The following is a 27592-nucleotide window of genomic DNA, read 5'->3' on the forward strand; positions in this document are numbered from 1 at the left end:
CTTTAATTGGTGATTTTGTTTAATTATAATTCAATAGATTGAATAGAAATATAATTCAGTCTTTCTTCTAACATGGTTAATCAAAATTTTTTTATTATTGATAGTTTAGGTTTTTTTCAGCTTGACAACTTGTTATTAGTAATGGCTTGTGATTTCTTAAGATTGTCGTCTCATTTGGGAAAAATTCTATCATGTCTTTTCTTTTTCTGTGATATCTACACATTTCTTTTCCATATGTGCTATAAAGTTGGGAAGAATTTTCTATAGACTAACTTCTGGCTCTATACATACTTTGGGTTCAGGTGCCACAGAACGTGTTCATATTGCAACACAAACTCTGGTCCTCCCCACATTGTGTTAGAATGCAGACAGAGTCAGGCACTGGACTATAGGTACTCCTGGAAGCTATTCCTCCACTAGGATAGCTATCAATAAGATACTAGACACAGACATAACTATGAATCACATAAATATCCTCTGACCAAATTTTTTTAAATGTATCTTAAACTCAACTTCCCCTTAGCTGGAACCCAAAGTTATTAGAGCTACTCTAATACCACCTGACAAAACAGAACTGTGACAGACAGTAAGTCAAAGTGGAAAGAGATAATGCCCTTAACCAATTGTGATTAAGAGATACTACTTTTGCAGATTTTACAAAAACTTATGAACGTATTGCTAAGGCATTTTCCAGGACCCATGCAAGCGCCCATGCAAGTGAAGAGCCTTGAAGCTTAACATTCATTAGTTTCACCAAAAATTAAGTCCTGCTACTGACATTTTAGTGGAATATCCAGAGGAGAAGGAAGTAAACACTGGTTCTTAGCCTCCCCTCCACCATCTAGCAGCAGAAGTTTCTTAGATGTCTTTTTAAAAGTACTTTTCATTATGAAAAATTCCAAGCATACACAAAAGTAGTAAGAATAATATAATGAATACTCATGGTACTCATCAGCTTCTGTTTGTTTGGACACTTTCAATTCAAGAAATTGTAGGAGATAAATACAAATATGAATAAGATATGGCCTATGCCTTCATGTATGTATCTATTATAGTAAAGAAGACAAGACATGAGGCCAACACACAGCCATGTAATACTACCTAAAGGAGAACAATAAGCCATGGAAGGAGAGATGACCTCTGGCCAGGGATGACCAGTAAGGGCTTCAAGGAAGACATGGCCTAGGCAAAAAACAAGTACACATTTTAACTTGTCCACGCTGAGACAGAATCAAGATATCTAAAATACATATTTTCTGGGTTTTTACCCTAGAGTTCCTCTTGACTTTTAGGAAATAATCCAACCTCCTTACTATTTATCTAGACCTCTAACCAGATACTCAGATTCATTCAGATTTAAGTATCATTTATTGAGTGCTTGCCAGGTGTGATGGCTAATTTTATGTGTCAACTTGACTGGGCTAAGGGATGCCCAAATAAGAGATAAAATATTATGTATGGGTGTGTCTGTGAGGGTGTCTCAGAAGGAGATTAGCATTTGAATTCATAGACTGAATAAAGAAGATCTCCCTCACCAATGTGGGTGAGCATCTTCTCCTGTCTTGGACATTAACTCTCCTGGTTTTTTGAGCTTTCAGACTCAGACCGGCATTCATACTGTCAGCACCCTGATTATCAGGCCTTCAGACTCAGACTGAATTACACCACTGGCTTTCCTGGTTCTCCAGCTTACAGATGGCAGATTGTGGGATTTCTTGGCTTCTATAACCACAGGAGCCAATTTTTATAATAAATCTCATATATATATATTTTACATATATATTCTAGTTGTTCTGTTTCTTTGGAGAACCCTAAATAATGCACCAGGTGCTGGTCATTTTCATATGCACCATTTCATTTAATCCTCACAACACAACAAGCCTTAGACAGATATTATAAGCACCACATCTGAAGATGAGCAGAAAATTCCAGAGAGGCTACTTGTACAAAGTTGCACAGATAAAAAACATAACTAAGCCCAGAAATTCTAACTTCAAGGGCTTTTTAAATTTATCATCTACCCCTGCTTGGTACTTTTATTAAATTTTCAAAATACTTCCCCATTTCACAAACCTTCAGTGGCCCTCAGTCACTACATGATGAAATTAAATGTCCTTAGTTTACCATTTTCCATTCTCTAAAATCCAGTCTTGGTTTTCCTTCAACTTTATTTTCTATTTGTAAGACTATGTCTGAATTATCTTTCTGTTTAGGATATTGCCCTCCTCATGAAGCAGAAGTCCCCTCTCACTACGGAAATTAAAAGTTCATATGCTCATTTTCCTGGCATTCCTATCGATTAGCGCTGTGCTATCAACTATGGTAGCCTCTGGCCACATGTGGCTACTGAGCATTTGACATACGGTTAGTGCAACATGTTGAAAAATTTTGGATATATTGGGTTAAACAAAATATATTACTAAAATTGGTTTCACCTAGTTTTTGTTTGGCTTTAGAGTCAAGGTCTCCCCGTGTCACCCAGGTTGGAATGCAGTGTCACAATCATAGCTCACTGCAGCCCGGAACTCCTGGGCTCAAGTGACCCTCCTGCCTCGCCTTCCAGAGTAACTAGGACTACAGGCATGTACCACCATTCCCAACTAATATTTTTTTGTAGAGACAGTGTCTTACTGTGTTACCCAGGCCGGTCTCAAATTCCTGGTCTGAAGCAATCTTCCCATCTCCTCGGCCTTCCAAAGTGCTGGGATTAGAGGCTGTGTGTGTTTTTTTTTTTGTTTTTTTTTTTTTTTTTTTAAACCTTTCTTATGTGGCTACTAGAAAACTTAAAATTATGTATGTGGCTTGTATTATATTTCTTTTGGACAGCATGTAGCTAGAGTGTTAATGTGTGACTAGGTTATACCCATGATTTGTCCCCATTCTAGGCTTGAGGTTGAAAGCTAATGTTGTGAATATGAAGTGACTCTCCATTCTGTTGAGAGTAGTGGCAGTGATAGTAACTGTATCTATTTTCCAGAGGCAGCAGAGGTATCATCCACTCTGGGTCAAGTGGTATTGGTAGTCTCAGTTTTGGTATTTGCATCCAGCAGTGGCTACAGTGATGGCTTCTTGGGACCAGTTCCGGGCATAATGTCGCATGCTGTTCCTGAAGATCCTGTAGGTGTCAAATATCCTTCTAATAAATTCCTTTTCTGCTAAGGCCCTTCATGGCGTCTCCTTCTCCACCCCAGTCCACAGGATCCTTCCCTTTTTCAGCATCAATAGTGAATAACATCTAAACCACGCACTTGGCACTTGGCCCATACTAGTTATCTTATCACAGGAAAGTGTCTAGTTTTCTCAGCCAGACTGTAAAATTCCCTGTGGCAGGAACCCTGTCTTTACATAATTGTTTCTTAGTATCTGTCAGACCTTGGTCACAGCATCACTGGAGGAATACTTGTTAGTTACTACTGCAGATCTTTGAAGTAGGCAGGGTGGCTATCATTATTCCTGTTTGTACAGATGAGGAAACTGTTGTTCAGTGACTGGCTTGAGGTTGTGCAGCTGGCTTGCTGCCAAACTGGGGCAGTAGCTCAAGCCTTCTCACTGCCTGCCCACATCACTTTCCTCTATTTCAGGCCCTGCCAGATAAAATGGTGTATTAATTTCATAGAGCTGTTATAACAAAGTACCACAGATTGGGTGGCTTAAAACAACAGATATTTAATGACTTAGAGTTCTGAAAGTTATAAATCCAAAGTCAAGGTGTCCACAGGGCCATGTTCCCTTGAAAACCTGTAGGAAAGTCCATGCATGCCTCTTCCTAGCTTCTGATGGTTTGCTGGCAGTCTTTGGCATTCCTTGGCTTGTAGCTGCATAACTCCGATTTGTCTTTGTCCTCATCTGGCATCCTCATGTTCTGTCTCTGTCTTCACATGGTCACCTTCTTAAAGGGACAGTAGTCATGGTCGGTTATCCTACTCTATTGCAGTATGACCTCATTTTATCTTAATTATATCTGCAATAACTTTATTTCAAAATAAGGGTACATTCTTTGGTACTGAAAGTTAGAACTTCAACATACCTTTTTTTGGAGTAGCACAATTCAGTCTCTAACAGATGGTAACCATAAGAGAAGCAAATACCATAGAAACTGAAGACTTTGTCTTGTTTCTAGGATTTATTCCAAGGATTACATTGTAGTGAGGTAGAAGGTGGGGAAGTGTTTTCAAGTACATATTCCTACCTACTACTTGATTTGCACATGGACTGATAGGGTTTGGTTGATGAGCATATGTTACGAGTTCAGTGAATCTCTTCTCTCGTGTAAGGACTAAATGGCCCCCACAAATAAGATGCCAGCCCCATCCTTTCTGGCAGGTCTCCCCAGCCATCCCGAGGCAGCTATCCCATTTAGAGGGGAAATGATGGTGTGTAATTCTGATAAGTCAATGGAAGAAGAGGTTGTTGCAGTGAGCCTATAACTCTTTTCCAGAGGGGTCTTTGGGGGTCTAAGGTATCACCTGGGTCCTAGATGGGAGAGCTAGTCCCATCTAGGCACAGTGAGAAGCCTAACCAATGGATGCAGCTAGCATTTAGACTATGTATCCATTTAGATGGTATTTCTTCTTTTCCTTTAATGAAAATGTATGTACGTTATTAATAAAAATAAATACAGAATTAAAAAAAAAACATTAAAAGGAAAATGCTAAAATGAGCTCTGCTCTAGTTCAAAAGAAAAGAATGACAATAGTTTCCGGTCAGGCCCTTTGAGGTCCTATACAGGGATAGTAATATGACTGGGACTCTTAACTGGGGGTAACTGAAATCTCTAATGAAAGCCTGCTAATGACACAGAATCAAATCACCAAATAAGCCTGTCTCCAGATCCAATTTCTTTAGATGGGAAGGGCATAGACTTTATGGTCAGCACTATCCCTTAATGTGAGACCTTGGGCAAGGGAATTAATCTCTCTGAATTTGCCCATGTATAATAGTGAGGATAATTATCTAGCAGGTTGTGGTGAGGATTTCATATCTAACATAGTTCACAGCACATACAATACGGATTCCATTAACTTGAAGCCTTCCTTCTCCCTATACTACAAACATACGTAATATAAACCCTGCCCACTGCCCCACCATCACCCACCCTTCTCCATCCCATTTGCTCTCTCCAAGGTTCCTATTTATAAATTAGTTGAGGATACATATAAATAAGAAGTGACTTGCATTTAATTTTAAAAACCAAGTGAAACCAATATAGTACACCACCAACTAGTTAGACTCTGACAAACTTCCACACTTATCAAATCAAAAGACACTGAGCGACAGACCACCCATGCCAGGCATGGTGCTTGGCACTGTGTGTTCATTGGTGAACAAAATGTCTTCCCTTTCTTATGGAGTCCGCTGTTTAGTGTGGAGGCAGTGAAGAAACAATAAATAGACCATTTAAAAACATATTGAGTACCATGGAAAAGATGATAAGGTGCAATGATTGAGAATAATAAGGAAGGCAGGGGAAAATTTATTATTCTAGGAAGGATGGCCTTTCTGAGGTGACATTTAAACTAAAACTTGAAAGATAACAAGTTAGACATTTAAAGAACAAGAGGAAGGGTCTTCCAGGTAGTCAAGGGGGCATATACAAAGCAGCAAGGCAGTCAGGAGCTAGAAGTGTTTGAAGAGGAGTAGTGGGGGCTAGGGGAGGCAGCGTCAACAACATTCAAGGGCCATTTTGAATAAAATCCAACTTCTTACCAAGACCCGGAGGCCCTACCTGATTTGGCCTCTTACTCCCCCGACCACTTCCCCTTCCCACTGTCCATCCCACCTATTCTTTCTGTCCCTCTTTCATATCAGACTTGCTACCACCTCAGGCTCTGTTCTGTGGTTCCCTCTGCTGAAAGCTTTTGCCTCAGGTCTTCCGATGGCTCCTGGGCCCCTGTGGTAAGTTAGGGTTCAGATTAAACGTCACCTCTGGAGAAAGATCAGTAATCACCGCCTCTCTGTCCATCATCTTTCTGTGTGGTTTGCTCTCTTTCTATTCCTTATCACCGTCAAACATTCTTTTGTTTACTGTCTTTTATTGTCTATTCTTTCACACTAGAATGTAAGTTCCATGAGTTTATTGTATTTCTTATTGCTGTAAATCTAGAGCCTGAAACAGTATCTAGTATATATCGGAAACCGAAATGATCCTGTTTAATTAATATTGAATGAAATGAAACTGAAGAGGTAATGTAAGGTAAATAACTTACCACACTGTGTGAGACAAACAAGGACTTCCCGGAAGAGGTGTTTTAAAATTAAAACTACAGGGTGGTAGTGAGAGGTGGTAGGGAAGCAGAGGTCGCAGCTACAAAATAATAACTTGTTCATCTCCGTTTCTCCGCTATCTTATGAGCCCCTGTGGGGCTGGGACGGAGTTTTATTCATCTTTCCATCATCAGCGTCTAGTACGGGGAGTAGCAAATAGTGAGCATTCGACAGATGTTTGCAGAATAATAACGGACTAGTGTGTGCAGAAGGATCTATTAACTGGGCTGCAGCACAATTCAGAGAAGGACAGTAGGTACGGCAACTGAGACTCGGCTGCCTAGGCAGCAATGGCTCACGGGACAGAATCGCCAAGCAGTGCCCCGCAAGCGGAGCGCAGCACCCATTGCGCCTGCGCATAACAGGCTCTAGTCCCTCGGCTGTGGGAAGCCAGCACCACCTCTCACGCATGCGCAGTGCATTCTTCCCACCTCCCACAAGATGGCGGAGGGCAAGTAGCAAGGGGGCGGGGTGTGGCCGCCGGAAGCCTGGCCGCTGCTGGGGGGGACCTGCGGGCTAAGGTCCGGGAGCAGCGGACCGAGGTTGGCTCGATGCTGTTCCCGGGAAACGTTGTTGGCTATTGGTGAGGAAGGTGAAGCACGCAGTTGCCTTCTCGGGCCCCAGCGCCCCCTATGTACGCCTCCCTGGGCTCGGGTCCGGTCGCTGCTTTGCCCGTTTCTGTACCACCCTCAACTCTCCGGTCCTGGAGCACCGGCGGCAGCAGGAGCTGCGTCCGGCAGGAGACGAAAAGCCCAGGCGGCGCTCGTACTTCTGGCCACTGGGCGAGCGTCTGGCAGGTGAGTGAGGCTGCAAGCATTGACGTCTCCTCCCCCGGCAAAGCTTCCTCGGCTTTGCCCCGCCGCTGCTCGGGACCCTACGGTGCTCGGCCCGACTCCGTGGCTCTCTTCTCTCCACGTCCCACCCTCTCCCCTCCCCGCACTCCCCATTCAGGCCTCCAGTTGGCCCCTGGCTTTGCAGGTCCTCCATTCTCACGCAGTGGAAGGGGGTCGCGACGCCCGCAGTCCTCCACCTTTCCTGGCTGTTGCTGGAGCTTCGCCTCTGCAAGCGGTGCCCCGTTCGCGTTAGGTGGGTGGGTCGTCCGCCCCTCCCATTTTAGTCGCTTCCCCGTCTTCCTCGTTTCGACCCTCTTGCTTCCTCTGAAAGTTTTAAACTCTCTGCCTGGGAAAATACCCAATAGCCCGGCATGTGGAGTTACAAAGAAAGGGCTGTTATCCAAAGGCCAGTGAATTTTGTTCACTTTAATGAGAGAATCAAGTCTCCAGGAGCCTTGGATGGTTTAGGTCGGAGTCCGACTCCTTGACCCTCGGAGTAGAGGAATGGTGCCTGTGTTGGCAAATGATTGTTCATCTAAATCATTCATTTTTTTCGGCTGTAGGAAATCTTTGGCCTCTGAACCTTTGAGGTGGGGGCGTGAGCTTTCTAGATCTAGTGAAAGAATTGGGAAGTGTTATATTCGTTTTAAAAAAGAAGACCTTATGCAGTACATGTAAGACATCACTTAATGGTACAAGCAAGGATAAGTGATTTATTCTTTTATTCAGTGTTAGCTTAAATTGCCCACTGACGTTTTAGAATTCCATGTTGTACAAGCCCTTTGTTTCTGTTTAGACAGGACTAAAATGGAGAAAAGCTTTTTAAGTTCAAAACTTCTTAAATTGCTTGTATTCTCGATTGTTGTTACTGCTTAACACTCCTTAGGAGTACTTGATATTTTCCATATAATTTAGACTTGTCAGTCTCAGCTCCCTCCTTTATTTGTGGAGCAAGGGTAGTCAGAATTACTAGTGTAAAAAACTGTCCTAAATAACGTGGTACCTTGCCAGAGTTGGAAGTGCAAAATGTGGGATCAAAGCGGTAGCGGAGGAAGTTGCCATGGCTAGTTTTTCCATCTTTCCTTGGATGCAAGGGTTGGATAATGTGTCAAGAGCCCCAAAATTGTAGAAGTGAGATTAAAAATATAAATGATAGCTTGCTCTTTGAGATTGCTAATGGGTGGACCTTTTTATTAACATTAAATTGAGCAACATCGTTTTCTGGAAGTTATGCTAGTTGTTCTCCAAAGTTATAAGCACAAACTATGCCTGCTGTAATAGAATTGTATGCTAAAAGTTTTTAACGTGTGGGTTATAAATAGCCTGACAGATTTGTTTACTTTTCATTCTGTCTCATAACACATAATCTGTTTTTCCCTTTGCTGTGGACTTTTGACCTATTAATGCATTTTTAAATTTTAGAGATAGAATTGTTCAGCTTAAAAGGAGGAGGAATATTTTTATGTTTTATTCTTGTGTGAGCTAGTTGATTCGTTGCTAGCCTTCACTTTTCTAGAACCAGAACCTCTGTGTTTTTAGAGCTGGTTGTCTCTGAATTCTCTACATACAGTTTGAAGGGACCGTAGCAAAGTCGGGGTTTCTGAGCCCCAGTCAGTGGCTTACTGCTTTTGGCAAAATGATTTGAAGCTCTGTATCAAAAAACATCTGACCTCAAACTCTAAAACCTCTGACTTTGGCAGGGTGTGGTGGCTCATGCCTATAATTCCAGCACTTTGGGAGAGGCCAAAGCGGATGCATCGCATGAGTCCAGGAGTTTGAGACCAGCCTAGGCAACATGGTGAAACCTCGTCTGTACAAAAAAAAAAAAAAAATACAAAAATAAGTCATGCGTGGTGGTGCATGCCTGTGATTCCAGCTACTTGGGAGGCTGAGGCAGGAGGATTGTTCGAGCCCGAGATGTGGAGATTGCAGTGAGCCAAGATCATGCCATTGCACTCCAGTCTGGGTGACAGCGAGACCCTGTCTCCAAACAAACAAACCAGCCCTCTCACTCTTCCATTCTTAATGGAATTTGGTATTTTTTCCTTTCTCTCTCACTTTCTCTTTATGAACCTTCTTTGTCTCCTTGTTCATCCAATCCATTACCCTAGTGCTGATTTCATTTGCCTCCCTGTGTAACCAGGATCCCATGATCATCAGCTTTTACTAAGCTGCTATTGGCGGCCTAGAATGCTTCACTTTCTGTAGACGTACCTTTCCAGTGCCCAATCCTAAATAAGCCTCACTAGCTTTATCAGTTTGACCCCTGAAATTCTGAGGGACATCAGAGACAGCTACATGAGGATATTGGTAAGTTTTTATGCCAGTTGGTGCTCTCTGCTGGGTCTCTAGTGTTGTGTTCCTTTTCTTCTCATTTCCTAAGGTTTTTATAGCAAATAACTTGATCTCTTCCTTTACTGAGAAAAATCTCAACCATCTGAGGTATACTTCCACTTCACTTTTTTCATCTCAATGTCATCTCTTTATTTACATATATCTCAGAGGAAGAAATGACCTTCCTTCTTTTCAAAAGCAACCCCCTCCCTCCAAATGTGTCCATGATTACCCTTTCCCATCTTTCTTTCTCTAGAAACTGTCCATTTTCATTTCCTATCCACCTTCTTCAGCCTCTCCCTCTCTAGTCTACATAGATGCTTGTATCTTCTGCCATATAAGCGTGTATGCTGTTCAACTCTAGGAGGACATTCTAAAGCTTGAGTCTGCTATGCCACTCTATTTCTGTTCTTTTTTTTTTAAAGACTCATTCTTTCATCCCAGGAAGCTGTTATAGTAGGAAGAACATTGACTTTTGAGCAAGATAGAACTTTTGATCTTGGTTTTTGAAGTCTTTTAAAACCACTTTAGTAGCTGTGTGACTGTGGGTATGTTACTATTCAGATTTCATTCTGTATCTATTAAATATGTTATACTTATCTCACAGGGTGGTAGTTGAAGAAATTAACACATGTTAAATGTCCATCCAAGTGTTTGGTACATTGTAGAGTTCTTACTAAATGTTTCTATCCTTTGCACTCGGACTGCCTTTACCATTTCACCACTGAAACTACTGTTTTATAAGTTGTCTGTGACCTCTCAATCACCAAATCCAATGATATTTCCTCTGTTGTCCTTGGTTTCCTTAGACCCAGGAGTTCCCAACCCCCAGGCTGCGGACAGGTATGGGTCCTTGGCTTGTTTGGTGTTAGGAACTGGGCAGCATAGCAGGAGGTGAGCAGCAGGAAAGCAAGCATTACCGCCTGAGGTCCACCTCCTGGCAGATCAGTGGCGGCATTAGTTTCTTATAGGAGCGCCAGCCTTGTTGTGAACTGCACATGCAAGGGGTTTGGTTGCATGTTCTTTATGAGAATCTAATGCCTGATGATCTGAGGTGGAACAGTTTCATCCTGAAACCATCTCCCACCAACTCCTGTCCCATGGAAAAATTGTCTTACACAAAACCAGTCCCTGGTGCCAAAAAGGTTGAGGACTGCTGCCTTAGATCAGTTGTGAAATATACTGATATACTGTCTTCTATCACACCACTGCATTCCAGCCTATGTGACAGAATGAGACTCCATCTCAAAAAAAAAATATATATATATATATGTGTGTGTGTGTGTGTGTGTATATATGTGTGTGTATGTATGTGTGTGTGTGTGTATACACACACACACACTGGCTTCTGTAATCATAAAATGATCTAAATTTCTTGGCTTTTCTGCATTATACTTCCTGATTCTCTATTTCTCAGGAAGTTTCTTCACATTTTCCTTATATCAGTTAGCCTGCAAATGGGATTTAAAAATGAAAGATCTCACACCTGTAATCCCAGCAGTTCTGGGAGGTGGACATGGGAGGATTGCATGAGGGGCGGAGTTCAAGGCTGCAGTGAGCTATGATTGGGCCACTGCACTTCAGTCTGGGTGACAGAGTGAGACCCCATCTCAAAAAAAGAAAAAAACCCGAAGAGATGTTTTGGCTTGTATAATTGGCAAGTACATAGATAGAAGTGGCTTGAAGAGTGCTTTGTCATGTCATCAGGGCTAAGGTCTCATTTATCTGCTGTTCTCTCAACATTGTCCTCCTGTTTGGGCTTTAGGCTTCCCTTCCAATTAAAAAAAAAAAAAAGGCCACTAGTGATGTTCATATTATAGCCCCTTCATTTATTTCCAAAGGAAGAGAGAAGGCCACTTCTCCTAGCCTTTTCCCAACAATCCTAAGCTCTAGTTTCATTAAACAAACATAGATCATGCTGCCAAACCTGTAACAATATCTTTGTCCAGAGGGATGTAATTATCCTAAGTGGCCTAGTCAGTGGAGTGAATCTTATCTGAAAATGAAGACTGCAACACAATATGGGGAAGGAAGAATGGATCCTGGGGAAGTAACCAGTGTCCTGAAGATTCCGTATGCTTTTCACTGTGTTCTCTTGGTGATCATATCCTTTATGATATAAACCATCACTTCTGTGGGGCTGTTTCTCGGTTCTGTAACTCCCCACTTCCACTTCCTCCTATATATGTCTATCTTATGTATACTACCATGAGTGTAGCTCATACTAAACTGAGTCAGTTTGATCTCTTCACCAAACCTCACCTAGTGTGTTTATATATGCACATATATGTTTTGTTGTTTGTGAGACTGACGGGGTTTCACTCTTGTCACCCAGACTGGCATGTAGTGGCGTAATCACGGCTCACTGTAGCCTAGACCTCTCAGACTCAAGCAGTTCTCCCATCTCAGCCCTTAGCCTCCTGAGTAACTAGGACTACAGGTGTGCACCACCACACCCAGCCTTTTTTTTTTTTTTTTTTTTTTTTTCAAAGAGACCGGGGCTTGCTGTGTTCTCCAGGCTGATGTCAGACTCTTGGGCTCAAGTGATCCACCAGGGATTCTCAAAGTGCTGGGATTACAGGCATGAGCCACTGCGCCCAGCAGCATGTGTGTGTTTGTATTCCTCTTCCCCCAATTTCTCTTTTCTAACTACCTTTCTCTCAACCACCCAGTCTTGAAATCTTTGAGAAAACTTGGTTCTTCTCCCACTGTCAATCACGTGTCAGATCTTGAATACATCTTGTTTTGTTAGGCCCCCAAGTTGTATAATACCCAGTTAACATTGATTTAAACAGTATCTCGGGCCAGGCGCTGTGGCTCACGCCTGTAATCCCAGCAATTCGGGAGGCTGAGTCGGGTGGATCACTTGAGGTCAGGAGTTTGAGACCAGCGTGGTTAACATAGTGAAACCCCGTCTCTACTAAAAATACAAAAATTAGCAGAGTGTGGTGGCAGGTGCCTGTAATCCCTGCTACTCAAGAGGCTGAGGCAGGAGAATCACTTGAACTCGGGAGGTGAAGGTTGCAGTGAGCCTGGATTGCGCCACTGCACTCCAGCCTGGGTGACAGAGTGAGACTCCATCTCAAAAAAAAAAAAAAAAAAAAAATACAGTATCTCACATAAAATGTGCAGAAATGGAGTAGTCCATGATTAGTCAATTTAGCTGCACTATGATTTCATCAAGGATTCAGGTGTTTTACATCTTTATGCTGGCTATCCTTAGTGTGCTTAACTTTGGACTCGGACTTTGCCATCATGGTTGCAGATGGCTCTGCTCCAGGCATCACATTCTCACACAGTTACCAAAGACAGGTGGAAGTTTGTCCTCTCATCTCTTAATTAGGCAACTAAACCTTTCACAGAAGCCCTCTTTCCGATGTCCATCCAGGCGTGCCCCTGCCTTAGTTACGAGGAGGGTGGGAAAATAAATATGTGGCTTTTCAGTCTAGGAAGAGGGTAAGCAAATGACTGATTAGAAGGTAACAGATGGTGTCAATTACAGTATTGTATGGAGAAATTTAAATAAATAAGAATTTTCAGATAATAGTGGCAAATTTAAAACACTGTTTACACTAAGAGTTAATATAAGCTGTGCATAGGATTTTGGTGTGGGTTTGTTCTCTGAGACGGAGTCTCATTGGGTCACTCAGGCTGGAGTGCAGTGGCTCGATCTCAGCTCAATGCAACCTTTGCCTCCTGGCTTCAGCGATTCTCCTGCCTCAGCCTCCCAAGTAGCTGGGATTACAGGCGCATGCCACCACACCCAGCTAATTTTTGTATTTTTAGTAGAGACAAGGTTTCATCATGTTGGCCAGGCTGGTCTTGAACTCCTGACCTCAAGTGATCCGCCTGCCTCGGCCTCCCAGAGTGCTGGGATTATGGGCGTTAGCCACTGTGCCGAACCTATACATAGGATTTTGGCTGAACATTTAGATAGTCCTAGGTGACTGGTTAAAAATGAATTTTTATGTAAAATTAGAATATTTCAGTGGTATATCCCAGTTTATTTAAGACTGTGTTAAGTACATTTAAGCGTATCTGTTGGAGCTACTGTGAGAAAAGGTATACTGTATGTAACAACTATTGAAATAGAGTTGTGGTTCCCCTTGGGGATGGGAGATGTTTGGAAATACTATATGAGGACATTTTTGGTTGTCACAGTGACTGTGAGGTACTACTCATAATTACTGAGTAGAGGCCAGATACACTAAGTGTCCTGTGATGTTTGGAAATGGTCCTACAAAACAGAATTGTGCCTTCAAAAATACCAGTAGTGCCCCTCCACATGTATACACTGAAATTAGCAAATGCTTTGCCTTTTGAAAGAATTCAGAGATTCATCTATATTCTTACATTGCAAGTGACAGAAAACATAAAACTGGCTTAAACAAAATAAGGGACTGAGTAGATCTTCTAGTAAACTTCAGCTAAGGTTTCATCCAGTGGCTCACATGAAAACATCAAGGACTTGATTTCTCTTATTCATTCTCCATTATTCCCCATGATTTGGTTTCATTCTTGGGCTAGCTTATCTTATGGTGGTAAATTACTGCAGTACTTTCAGACTTCATATCCTCATTTCACATATAGTAAAATGAAAAATATTTTGTATTTGATTTTACAAGTATTTATTTAGTATCACCACTTCTGAAACCTTCCCTAAACATCTACCCCTAAAAAGTTTATTAGCTCCTCTGTCATGCTTCAGCTCTACAATCTATATGCCTCTATTATATATCACACTCTATGGGTCTTATTTTTCTGTCCCATGCATTACTCTACCTTATCTTAATTATTGTATTCTTAATGTCTAAATGTCTGGGATACTGCCTGGCATAGTAGTGTACAATAACTGTTTATGGAGTTAGTGAATGATTTTGTGCCTAATACAGAAAAGAAGAAACAAGTATATATAAAATAACTATTGAAATAGAGTTGTGGTTCCCCTTGGGGATGGGAGATGTTTGGAAATTTAAGAACGCCTCATTCCTTCATCAGTTATTTTTGAATCCTGAATTATGTACCTTGTACTGCTACCACTAAAGCATGTATGTGATGCTCTTGCAATTATTATAGTACAGTATGAATTCATTTGAAAGTGTTACTGAATTTTACTTGTGTTTTTGTCATTTTCTCAACAAAACCAAAACCAATTATTAGTTGAACAAATATTTTTGGGTTTTTTTGTCTGCTGTAGGCAGACAGTGTGGCAACATTGGGTGGGAACAAAACAGAGCCTGTGTTATCTGAGCTTAAATTTTAGTGGGGGACGTAGTCAGTAAATATTATATATGTACACATACACAAACACAAATAACATCAGGTAGTATATAGGCCTTGAAATAGAATAAAATAGGTTCAGGGGACAGGGGATACTACTTTAGTTTGGTAAGGGAAGGGCTTTTTGAGAAGCTCTTTGTGCTAAGAGACCTGAGTGTTCATGAATGAGGTGGCCTGTACCATTCTTGTCAAGATGTGAAATAAAATAAAATGAGGTGCCCATCATTTTTGGTTCTGGAAGAGTTTGTGTATAGTTGGAATGAATTCTTCCTTAAATATTTGTTATAACATGTCAGAGAAACCATCTGGGCTGGGAGTTTTCTTTGTGGAAAGGTTTTTTAAAATTTGATATTTATTTGTACATATTTATGGGGTACATGTGATTTTTTGATACACGCATAAAATATGTAATGATCATGTTGGGGTATTTAGAGTACCTGTCACTTTGAGCATTTATCATTTCTTTCTGTTGGGAAGAAAGGTTTTTAATTATTAATTCAGTGTATTGTTTTTAAGCCTATTCAAGTATTCTATCTTGTGATTATTTTTGTAATTCTTCCCCTAATAATTCTTGTATCTAAAATTTTAAATTTACTGGCATGAAATTGTTTGTAATAAATATTCTGTGGTCCTTTTAATGGCTGCAGGAAAAGATTCTCTTCTCATATCTGACGTAGGTTATTTGTACCTTTTCTTTTTCCTTTATTAGTTTCACCAGAGATCAGTAGTCTTTCCAAAGAACCATCAGTAGTCTTTCGAAAGAACTATTTTGAATTTTGCTAGTCTGTTGTATGTTTATTTTCTATTGCGTTAATTTCTGCTCCTTATTTCCTTCCTTCCTACTTTTTGAGATTCTTTTGTGAAGTTCTTTAATTTTCAGCATTTCTTCTTTTTAAATATATTCATAAAGTTAAACATTTCCCTCTAAGCACCATTTTAGCTAGTTCTATTACTAGTTTTGATACGTAGTATTTTTTGGTACATAGTATTTTTATAATTCACTTAAAATGTTTTCAGATTTCTATTACGATTTGTACCTTGACTTTTGGATTATTTGGAATTATTATATTTTTATTTCTAAACATATGTAGATTTTCTAGTTATTTTATTTGTTTTTAATTTGTAAAATTACTGTGTAATCCAACAACATACTCTGTTTCAAAGGCCTGTTATTTCAGACTTAAAATTTGAGATCCATATATGGCTCAGTATATTGTCTTTTTTTTTTTTCCTCTCCATTTATTGAGTGCAGTTCTCTGTATTTTTTTATTAGGTCGTATTTGTTAATCCTGCATTTCAGATCTTAAGTATCGTGAGAGATCTTTTGTTTGTTCATCAGTTACTAAAAGCGTATGTTAGGATACTCCATTATGATTGTGAATTTGAGTGTTTCCTTTGTAGTTCTCTAATCTTTTATAAATTTCAGGCTATGCTATTAGATGCATTGAAATGTGTAATAGCTATATCTTCTCAGTGACTCAACATTATCACGTTTTCCTCTTTTATTCTGGTAGTACTTTCACATTAAAGTCTAGTTTGGGATGAATGTAACAGCACTAGCTTTCTCTTTATTATTGTTTGATCTTCTTTTACTAGTTATTTTAGAAATTGCTGTCTTATAAAATCTAATGTTATTCAATACCTTTATCCTTTTCTCAGATAATGCACTTTAATTCTACTTGCAGCCCTCCTCATATAGTTATTTTTGTTTGTTTGTTTCTGTTGTTGTTTTGAGACAGTCTCACTGTGTTGCTCAGGCTGGAGTGCAGTAGTGTGATCTTGGCTCACTGCAACCTCTGCCTCCCAAGTTAAAGCAATTCTCATGCCTCAGCCTCCCGAGTAGCTGGGATTACAGGCATGTGCCACCATGCCTGGCTAGTTTTTTTGTACTTTGAGTAGATATGGGGTTTCACCATCTTGGCTAGGCTGGTCTCGAAGTCCCAGCCTCCCAGAATGCTAGGATTACAGGTGTAAGCCACCATGCCCAGCCACTACTCATATAGTTTTGTTGTGCATTTTAATTCATTCTTACTTTTTCTTCCTCATTATTGTTGTTGTTACTGTTTGATACTGCCAGTATTTTATTTAAGTTAATGCAGGTCTTTATCATCTTTTTACTTTTCCTATGGTCTTGCATTTAAGATTGCTTTCTTTGATTTTGAAGGATCTGAAACATACCCTTTAGAATTTCCTTTAGTTGGCTTGAAAATGTCTTTAATTTATCTCATTCTTAAAGGATATTTTTGCTAGGTACAGAATTCTAGGTTAGCAGTTACTCTATTTTAGCACATTTTGTAACATTGGTGGTTACTTTATTTCAGCACATTTCATTGTTGTTGAGACCTCAGCTCTTTGTGACTTACCTTTTAAGATAATATGATTTTGTTTGGCTGCTTTTAAGATTTTTATATTTGGCTTTGGCTTTCTGTTTTACTATGCTGTGATTAGGCATTCTTTGGGCTGTGTGAATATGTGGATTAGTGTCTTATCAGTCCTGGAAATTTCTTAGCCATTATTTTTTCAAATATTGTCTTTGCTTCATATTCTCTCTCCTGTAATTTTGGGACTAGTTTAGTATGTTAGACTTTCTTATCCTGTCTCTTACCTTTTTTCTTTTCCTTTTTTTTTTTTTTTGCTTCTTTTTGACCAAAGGCGTTGTTGTGGATGTTGTTCACCTGTGCCTACTCCGTTATCAACTCATCCAGTAAATACCTAATTTAGGTTATTTTTTTAGTAGTACATTTTTATTTGGTTCTTTTCAAATCTATATCACTTTTTATAGTTTTCAATTTTAAGCAAAAATATTTAAGTGTGGCCTTTATCCCCTTGAATGTAGTAAGTGTAGTTATTTATCAGTTTGTGTCCGATAATTCCAATGTTGGGAAGTCTCTATGAAGCTGATTCAGTTGTGTTGTAGAAATAAATTGATGTATATAATATAAGATGAAGTTAATATTTCTCTAAAGAAGATTTTCGTTTGCTATCACCAAGTGCCTGGGGGTGTGAGAACATCTTAATCAAATTTCAAATCTTTAATTTTCCTGGGCCACCTAGATGACTTGAAACTGACTTCAGTCCATGGTTTCCTTCTGGTTCCTTTTTTCCTTCTAGGGTGCAGCCATTTAGAGTCTCAGCCCAAAGCCAATGCTGTTTTCACTGCAGTCCTTACCCTTGGTGGGTCTCAGACTCTGACTTTGGTCTCCTGTGCCTGCAGTGCAGGCAACAGACAACAAAGCTCAGCCTCTTTGATGCTTCTTTGTTGGCAAACTCACAAAAAGCAAAAGCTGAGGTCACCTTTCTGGGTTCCGGACTTCTAGTGGATTTGAGCTCGTTTTTCATTCCTCGTTATTTTGGTGGTTATTTGGTGCTTTTAAGATCGTTTTACTATCTTATCTAGCTTTTTAAATTGTCTTTGTAAGGATACTTGGTCTGAATAACCTGGTCTGCTGTTTCTACAAGTGTAAGTCCAAATATTTCTTTGACTAACTTGTTCAGGAAGACTTGAAATTTCTAAATTAGCCATTCCTTTGTGTTAGGGCTCCTTTGATGGTGCAAATGAGATAATTGGAAAAGGTAGACTTTAAGCTATGGTTGCCTTTTAATTCTTTAAAAGTTAGTTAGGTTAGTTCCTAGTACTTTGCAAAGCCCTAAGGGAAGGAGACAGGTTATTTTGTATGACCGGAAAAGCAAAAAAAATACTTGTATGTAAGTAGTGCCTTAGGGTAGGAATTATGTAAGCAAATAGAACGTAATGTGAACATTTTTGAAGTGATGCTGTATGGAGAATGTACTAAGCTGAGGAGGGACTGCAGACAAATTTTTCTTTTAGTATTTTTGTTAGAAATGGGTTCATTTTCTTTATTTCCTTCTTTCCTTCTTCTTTCTTTTGACAGAGTCTCACTCTGTCGACCAGGCTGGAGTGCAGTGGCATGATCTTGGCTCACTATGATCTCTGCTTCCTAGGTTCAAGCAATTCTCCTGCCTCAGCCCTCCGAGTAGCTGGGATTACAGGTGTGCACCACCGCGCCCGGCTAATTTTCTTTTTTTTGAATTTTTAGTAGAGGTGGGGTTTTACCATGTTGGCCAGGCTTGTCTCGAACTCCTGACCTCAAATGATCCACCCACCTTGGCCTCCCAGAGTGCTGGGTTTACAGGTGAGAGCCACTGCACCCGGCCTCATTTTCAATAATAATAATAATAATAAATATATATATATATATATTTTTTTTGAGACAGAGTCTCACTCTGTTGCCCAGGTTGGAGTGGCGTGATCTCCACTCACTGCAAGCTCCGTCTCCCTAGGAGACGGAGGTTCAAGCGATTCTCCTGCCTTAGCCTCCTGAGTAGCTGGGACTACAGGTACGTGCCATCAAACCTGGCTAATTTTTGTATTTTTAGTAGAGATGGAGTTTCAATATGTTGGCTGGGCTGGTCTTGAACTCCTGAATTCCTGACCTCAGGTGATCCTCCCACCTCGGCCTCCCAAAGTTCTGGGATTACAGGTGTGAGCCACTGTACCTGGCCAATTTTCAATAATAATTCTGACAAATCTATGCCATGTAGGTGTCATGATTTTTATTTTTAATTTAAACTTTTTTTTACATCTCAAGGACAAAATACGAGTTTAAAAATCTTACCCACATCTATTTAAAATGTAGGTACAATTTGCATTTGAATTCTGAGATTAAATCTATTAAATATGGGAGCCAAACACATATGTTAGAAATTCTACTAGGCAAACTAAGTTATGGTAGTCTACATAAATTGGCATTCTTCTGTGATGGAGGAATGTTAAAAATTTAGTATAACATACCAATACTTGATTGGTATATTAGTCACATATTTGATATTAGTCACAGCCGTTAATATGAAATGCCATCCATTTCTTTGTGATTAAATTGATGTGTCTGTAAAGAACAAAACCAGCTCTCTTGTATGAAAACCTAGAATTCTTATTTGTTTACTGTTTACTTGATTATTTTTTCTCTTTGCTAGAAGAAAATACTAAGTTGAAGATTCCTATTATAGTTCCTTTTATTCCCTGCTATGTTAGATTTAAATAGCTTTTTGTTTTAGATTTGCTTGCTTGCCCTTAAAAACCTGAAAGATAAAAGGAGATGAACAGAGAATTTTAGAACTGGAAGAGACCCTAAATAACATTAAGTCTCTCATGTGGCCTCCTATCCTAACCATCTCCTATTTTAAACATGCAAAAACAGGCTCAAGGAAGATGGCTGACTTAACTTGCCTAAAAATGTGAGGGAATTTCTCTCCATAGCTTTTATATTCTCCATGAAGTAGGTCGTCAGCAAAGAGTGGCATAGGTAGAAAAATAGGTCTGTTACAAATTTGAGGAGACAAAAAAGACACTTAGAGTGTGGGAAGGCAAACTTTCCAGGAAACATAGTAGTCCTGCTAGGCAGTGTTGGATATCCTTTGATGTTTATAGTTGTGAATTTAAAGTGAAACCAGCTAGCCTTGTTAGCTGATTTTCCCCCTTTCCTCTATAATAAGCTGCTCTGGTACAGGCATGTGAAAGTGGAATGGATCAGTTCAGCTAGAGTTGGGATTTTACCAGGTAATAGAGGGCGAGAAGAGTAAGGGGTTTGAGAGTTTGAAAGAGAGTGGTTATTGTTGCATCTAAAGAGAATAGTAAAGATAAAAGTAATGGATGGTGAAAAATGAGAGCATTTTTTATTGGATTGGAGAACACAGTAAGGTAAGAGAATGTTGAATTTGGAGATGGTACAGTGAACTAGAAGGGCAGGATACATTTTAAAGACCGGAAATCTGGGGCTGGGTGCAGTGGCTCATGCCTGTAATCCCAGCACTTTGGGAGGCCAAGGCAGGTGGATCACTTGAGGTCAGGAGTTCAAGAGCAGCCTGACCAACATGATGAACCTCTATCTCTACTAAAAATACAAAAATTAGTCAGGCATGGTGGCGTGTGCCTGTAATCCCAGCTACTTGAGAGGCTGAGGCAAGAGAATCGCTTGAACCCGGAAGATGGAGATTACGCCACTATACTCCAGCCTTGGCGACAGTGAGACTCCACCTCAAAAAATAAAAATAAAATAAAAAAATAAAGACTGGAAGTTTGATTTTTGAGATTTTTGGTTAAGAATTTAGAGATGATGCAGTTGTTGATGTTGACAAGGTCCTCAGTGGATCATGGAAGTGGGTATTTGGAGGTGAAGAAGTTAAGGAACTAATAAGCCAAGTTAGGTGGGTAATCCACATAGACTTTGAAGTCACTGAGAGTGATGGTAGGGGTAAGAGTGGAGACGAGTGTTGGAGGCAACAGAGGGTACACAGTTGGGTATCATGTCAGAAGATCTCGGGCGTTTAAGAAAGGAGGAGAAATGGTTTGGAAGTGGTAATTGGATGCAAGGAGCATATTTTTTGCCTCCCGCTAGACCAGGCTTGTCTAATCTTTTGACTTCCCTGGGCCTCACTGGCAAAATAATAGTCTTGGGCCACACATAAAATTACACTAACAACAGCTGATGAGCTTGAAAAAAAATCGCAGAAAAAAAAAATCTCATAATGTTTTAAGAAAGTTTACGAATTTGTGTTGGGCTGCATTCAAAGCCAGCCTGGGCCATGCAGCCCGGGGGACAAATTTGCTCTAGATCCTTCAGTATCCTATTCCTATCTCCTGGCCTAAAGTACATAGGATGTGAGAGAAAAAAAGACCCACTGTTGAGAAAGCTGCACAGAAAGTGGTGTCATCTGATTTCAACTAAGATAAATAGGTGAAGATGACATTTATTGAAGAGTTTGAAGTTACAGGGGAGTTAGTTGATTAGTTTATTGTACATTCATCTACTGTATTTTAGTACAGTAGTACTAAAGTAATACATGGTTTGGTTTTGTGAGTTACATAAATTTCCATACTATTATGGTAAATATTTTAAACACTGTGTGTTTCAGAAAAACTCTAAACCCTTGTTTTTCCTCTGCTCCTGCACCAACCAGAACAATCATTAACATAGTAAAAGACATCTGTGTCTCATCTTGAGAAATTTACCAATTAAATGAATTAAAAAAAAAAAAAAAAAAGACACCCGTGACCAAAGACGTGGGGATTTTTCCCCACACACCAACAGAGGATGCCAGTTGGGTATCCTCCAATTCAGTTCCCACACTGTCTATCCAGAAATATCATCAGATCCCACAGGTTGAGGGCTCAGTCCCCAAGACCACCCCCTCCTTCCCCCCGGTCCCAAGTCCTAGCTTCTGGAGCTTCTGACTGGCTTCAAGTTGGGGTTCCCACTACCCCCTCTTTGGAGTTGATTAGTTTGCTAGAGCATCTCACAGAACTCAGGGAAACACTTGCTTATATTTACTGGTTTATTATAAAGGATATTACTGGGGATGCAGATGAAGAGATGCGCAGAGTGAGGTACAGGGGCAGGGGCGCGGAGCTTCCATGCCTTCTCTGGGTGTACCAGCCTCCAGGAACTTCCACATGTTCAGCTATATGGAAGCTGTCTGAACCCTGTCCTCTTGGCTTTTTATGGAGGCCTCATTGCGTAGGTATGATTGACAACCATGTAGAAATGTGACTGGATAAAAAATGCATGATCTACGCCCAGGAAGGCCTGTCTGTTCTGACTTTTCTTGGCCTCTCTGTGTAGCATTTTTTCTTTGATATGGGGACAGAACCCTCTTTGGAATTAGGGGTTTTTGACCCAAAACCAGATTAGAGTCATGCCTTGGGCTGGTGAAAGGAGGTCAGGAAAAGGTTAGAGAGAGAGATTCTAGAATGTTCCTGAGGACTGAAGTGCCCCAACATTATTTAAAAAAAAAAAAAAAAACACTGTAATAAGCACTATGGGAATGAAGAGCTGGGAACTGGCCAGGTGCGGTGGCTAACGCCTGTAATCCCAGCACTTTGGGAGGCTGAGGTGGACTGATCACTTGAGCTCAGAGTTTGAGACCAGCCTGGGCAGCATGGAGAGACCCTGCCTCTACAAAAAATAAAAAAATTAGTTGGGCATGTTGGCACAGCCTTGTGGTCCCAGCTACTCAGAAGGCTGAGATGGGAGAATTGCTTGAGCCTGTGATGCGGAGGTTGCAGTGAGCCAAGACTATGCCACTACACTCTAGCGTGGGGTGACAGAGTCAGACTCCAGACTCCTTCTCAAAATACATTTGAGAATACAATTACGACATACAAGAGTCTTGTCCTCAAATAGCTTTTAGTAAGAAAGACCAATATGTAGGTGATCCCAAGTATGTGGTAAATGAGATAGCTGGTAAGCACAGGGATCTATGGAAACACTGGGGTGGGGGTAGGGGCAGATCTAACTCTGGCAGGACTTAGGGAAGGCTTTTGGGAGAGGTCATCTAAATTGGGTCCTGTAAAATGAGCCCACATTAGCTAGGTGAAAAAGCAGAGGTAAGAACCTTCCAGTAAATGAAATGGTATAGTGATTTTGTGGTGAGCACACAGAATTCCAAATGGTTGCAGTGTAGCTAGAGTAGGTGAGTGGCAGTGGGTAAGGATGGAGGAGTGTGAAGGGTCAAGACTATAAAGGACCTAACATATAGTGCTAATGAGCTTAGACTTTTTATCACCATTTGGGTGCTTTGGAAGGTAGAAAATACTAATCTTGAAGGGTCTTTCTAGCCACTGGCAATTACAGATTTTTATTTTATTTTATTTGAGGTGGAGTCGTGCTCTGTCACCCCAGGCTGAAGTGCAGTGGCTCGGTCTTGGCTCACTGCAACCTCTGCCTCCCGGATTCAAGCCTTTCTCATGCCCCAGCCTCCCGAGTTACAGACATGCGCCACCACACCCAGCTAATTTGTATTTTTAGTAGAGACAGAGTTTTACCATGTTGGCCAGGGTGTTCTCACACTCCTGACCTCAGGTGATCCACCTGCCTTGGTCCCCCAAAGTGCTGGGATTATGGGCGTGAGCCACTGCACCCAGCCAGATTATTTTCGGTAAGTATAACTTACAGCAATTTTTTTTTAAAAGTAGTCCAGGCAATTGCTCAAGATTTAAGCAGTAAGAGAGTGCCACTCAGTTCTGTTCCCCAGAGGAAGTCACTGTTGTTTCTTGATTATTCAAGCAGCATATTCTTAATACCAGAATAGTGTTAGACAAAAACAGTTTCAAAAGGAGAAGGAGGGGCCAGGCATCGGTGGCTCATGCCTGTAATTCCACCATTTTGGGAGGCTGAGGTGGGTGTATCCCTTGAGTCCAGGAGTTTGAAACCAGCCTGGGCAACATGGTGAAACCCTGTCTCTACAAAAACTTAAAAAAAAAAAAAAAATAGCTGGGCTTGGTGGTGCAGGCCTGTAGTCCCAGCTACTTGGGAGGCTAAGTTGGGAGGATCACCTGAGCCCAGGAGGTTGAGTCTGCAGCAAGGCTGGGCGACGGTGAGACCCTATCTCAAAAATCCCCAAAGCACCACACATCAAAAAAATTCCTTTACTATGGAATTCCCAAGTATTTTGTTGAGAAAATCTAGGTGTTGGAATTAAATAGCAGACTGTCTTCAGAAAAAGATTAGGAAAAAGCCCTTACCATAGTATATGAGGTAGACACTGGTTCAGGATCAAGATCTACTAATAGCCTGTGTCTGTTTGAAATGGGAGAGTTCCCTGACCTGCCTCGCAGGATGTGCAACAGGGGAGTGACTCATCTGTTTGGGCCACCATCCGTGCTCAAACCCCTTATGGGAGGGGGAGCACACAGATGGGCAGGTGCAGAAGCCGGGGCAAATGCTCCTGAGATCCAGCCCCATGGCAGCATGCAGGGGTGGGAGCCTGCAGCTCCCGAAGCCCAAGTGGGAGTGTGTTACAGTGAGCCCCTTTAGCCTTGCAGATGGCTTAAGTGTTAACCAGCTCAGTACCCTCCTGGTACCCAGGTCCTTGTCTGGCATCCGGGAAGATTTAGGTTGTACACGGACTTGAAGAATGAATGCATGGGTTTTATTGAGTCGTGGACGTGGCTCTCAGTGGGATGGATGGGGAGCTGGAAGGGGGGTGGAGTGGGAAGATAATCTTCCCCTGGAGTTGGGCTGTCCAGCAGCCAATTTCCTTTCTGACCATCCCCAGCCAAACTCCTCTCAGTGTTCAAACATTCCTTCTCTTCTCTCTGCTGCACCGTTTTTGCCATTCTGCTCCTGCATTCATCTCCTTGTGGAGCAGGGGATTTGGGGTTTTTATGGGCACCGGATAAGGGGGCATGGCAGACCAAAAGGCATCTTTTGGGTGCGAAAAAAGGAATGCCTGTTCCTATTTAGGGCTGCAGGTTTCCAAGCTTGGAGTGGGGCCTTTGCTGGAGAACTGCCCTCTTCTACCCAGTATTTCCCTGTCTCCTGTCTGTATCATATTGAGAGGGCATTTGAATGTGAAATGAAATTTTTTCTAATTCTTAAACCTTTCTGATTGTATAAAAGGTGTATGACACTTAAGATAATTCACCTGACCTTGGAGTACTTGGCAGAGAAAGTTTAAAAAGACTTACAAAGTAAATATGAAGTTGTAGTTATAAAACATTGATCTATTTTGAAAAAGGGAATTATGTTTATTAGATTGTCTTGATTTTCTTTTCTCTCTTCTCTCTGAAAACATAATATTAAATATGCATTATGAATGCCTTTATTAGGTGACTCATTCTTCTAATGCTTAAAATGAGTCTATGATATATATTAGATACTATTAAGTTGGTGCGAAAATAATTGCGGTTTTTGCCATTGAAAGTAATGGTAAAAACGCAATTACTGTTGCACCAGCCTACTCTTAGGGGTAGTCAGGTGATCAAGAGGTTTCCAGTTTGATTGAGATAGTTCAGTAATGCTAGATAGATTTTTTTTTTTTCATTTTACTTAATGGTAAGTTGGGACCCTTGCAAACACTTATCTTCGGACATTCAGAGGGAAATAATTTTGTAGTCTATACTTTTAAAAAATTCAGCATGTAGCAAGAGGAACGAAAGACATTCAAAAAGGAAGAAAATGGTATAGCATTGGGCAATGCCATGTGCAGTTATTCAATATAATATTTTAAAAGTTTATATTTTCTCATTCAAGGTAAGACTTTGGGAATATTGGTATAAGAACAAAAGTCTTTTGACCCAAGGCTTTGGTTTAAAGTTCTAAATGCCGTTACTGTGCCCTGTATTTATGAAAATAAGCACCCAATTTTGTTTTTAACATCAGTATTGAGATTTTTCTTATCAATTATGATGTATTTTAAGGGCTGATTTGTGTGTTATAAACTGATTTATCAGGTAATCTGGGCATTTTAGGACATTTTAAATATTAAATGAATGATCATCTTAATCTTGTTTTCTTGGGAAAAAGGCTTTAAAAAAAACCATCCTATGTGCTACTCTTTCTTGAATCCACAGTGCATAAACATTTGGTGCTGTTTTGGTGACCTTGAGTCACTAAGCTCCTCAGTGTTAAAATGGTATCTTTATGAATACAGTTTGTATTGTAAAATTGTACTTTTGGGGGCAGTCTTGTAGCTGTTTTAGGTTTTAAGTAGAGATCAAAGTAAAAAAAAAAAAAATTGAACAAGACATACTTAAAAAAAATATGCAGGCAAGCATAAAATCTTGTTTTAAACATTTAACTTAAAAAAATAAATCAGAATTTTCCCCCCCATAGAAAAGGATAGTTTAAAATGAGCGTGTCCAACCCACAGCTTTGAATGCGGCCTAACACAAATTCATAAACTTTCTTAAAACATTATGAGGCTTCTTTGCAATTTTTTTTAAGCTCATTAGCTGTTGATAGTGTTATTGTGGTTTTTTTGCTGCTGTTGTTGTTTTGAGACAGTCTCTGTTGCTCAGGCTGGAGTGCAGTGTTGCGATCTCAGCTCACTGCAGCCTCCACCTCCTGGGTTGAAGTGATTCTCCTGCCTCAGCCTCCTGAGTAGCTGGGATTACAGGCGCCCACCACCATGCCCACCTACTGGTTTTTTGTATTTTAGTAGAGATGGGGTTTCACCACGTTGGCTAGGCTGGTCTTGAACTCCTGACCTCAGGTGATCCGCCCGCCTCAGCCTCCCAAAGTGCTGAGAATACAGGCGTGAGCCACCGCGCCCAGCCAGTGTTAGTGTATTTTATGTGTGGCCCAAGACAATTCTTCCAGTGTTGCTCAGGGAAGCCATGATATTGGACATCCCTGGAAAACACTGCATGTCCTGAAATTGGAGTTTTAGCAGATTAGGACATGTTAAGAATTTAGAAAAATAAAGGTCTTACGCACAGTTTTTCTAAATCTTTTGTTAATTGGGTAAAATGGTTGCCAGAGGTGATTGTGTTTTTTTGTTTTATCAATATCATAGAATTTATAAACTTTTTTATGGAGTATATGACTTAAAGGAGTTTTTCTTTTTTTCCTGCAATCATATTTTCCAGTTGAAAAAGCTTTTGGCCATTAAATTTAGCTATAAATTAGTAATAGTGTGCATATGATTTCTGATTATTTTTCCTCTTGAGTCAGAACTAGAAACTGGTCCTGTAATATTTGTGGATCTTTTTCTAATTATATATCCCTTTTTATTGGAAATACTTAGTATTTTCATTGCCTCTATGGTGAATTCTGAGTTTTTTAACACACAATATTGAGATCTCTGCCCTGAAAAATTCCTAAACATCCTTGAAGTCTAGTTCTGTTACTACTTTCTCTCTGAAATCTTTTTTGATTACCTAGCTGGAAACTATCTAATCTTCCATTCTTTAACAATACATTCCCTTGTATTAAAACTTATGCTGTAAATGTCTTAGTCCCCTTGTAGATTATAAATTGTCTTATTATTGTATCATCCACATTCATACATTGAACAAGAAGTACCAAGCACTGTTATAGATGTGAGGGAAACAGCAGTGTAGGAGAATCTTGGTTCTGGTC

General features: G+C 40.4%; 1 protein-coding gene across 6 annotated transcripts in view; it reads left to right on the forward strand.

Annotated features, from left to right (window-relative positions):
• The first annotated feature begins 6677 nt into the window (after window positions 1–6677).
• The window catches only part of APC (APC regulator of WNT signaling pathway), a 148335-nt gene continuing 127420 nt past the window's right edge, over window positions 6678–27592 (forward strand). For 2 of the 6 annotated variants that reach the window (XM_017959777.2, XM_003899993.5), the window contains exon 1: window positions 6678–7061. Coding sequence is in view for 3 of the 6 variants with exons in the window: in XM_003899993.5 (XP_003900042.2) it covers window positions 6897–7061 (165 nt within the window). In the remaining 3 variants the exon portion in view is untranslated. The remainder of the gene's footprint in view (window positions 7062–27592) is intronic. The other 4 variants (XM_017959778.2, XM_017959774.2, XM_031666392.1 and 1 more) reach the window with 3 other exon arrangements.

This window comes from Papio anubis, chromosome 5 (assembly GCF_008728515.1).
Source record: "Papio anubis isolate 15944 chromosome 5, Panubis1.0, whole genome shotgun sequence".
Taxonomy (NCBI): Eukaryota; Metazoa; Chordata; class Mammalia; order Primates; family Cercopithecidae; genus Papio; species Papio anubis.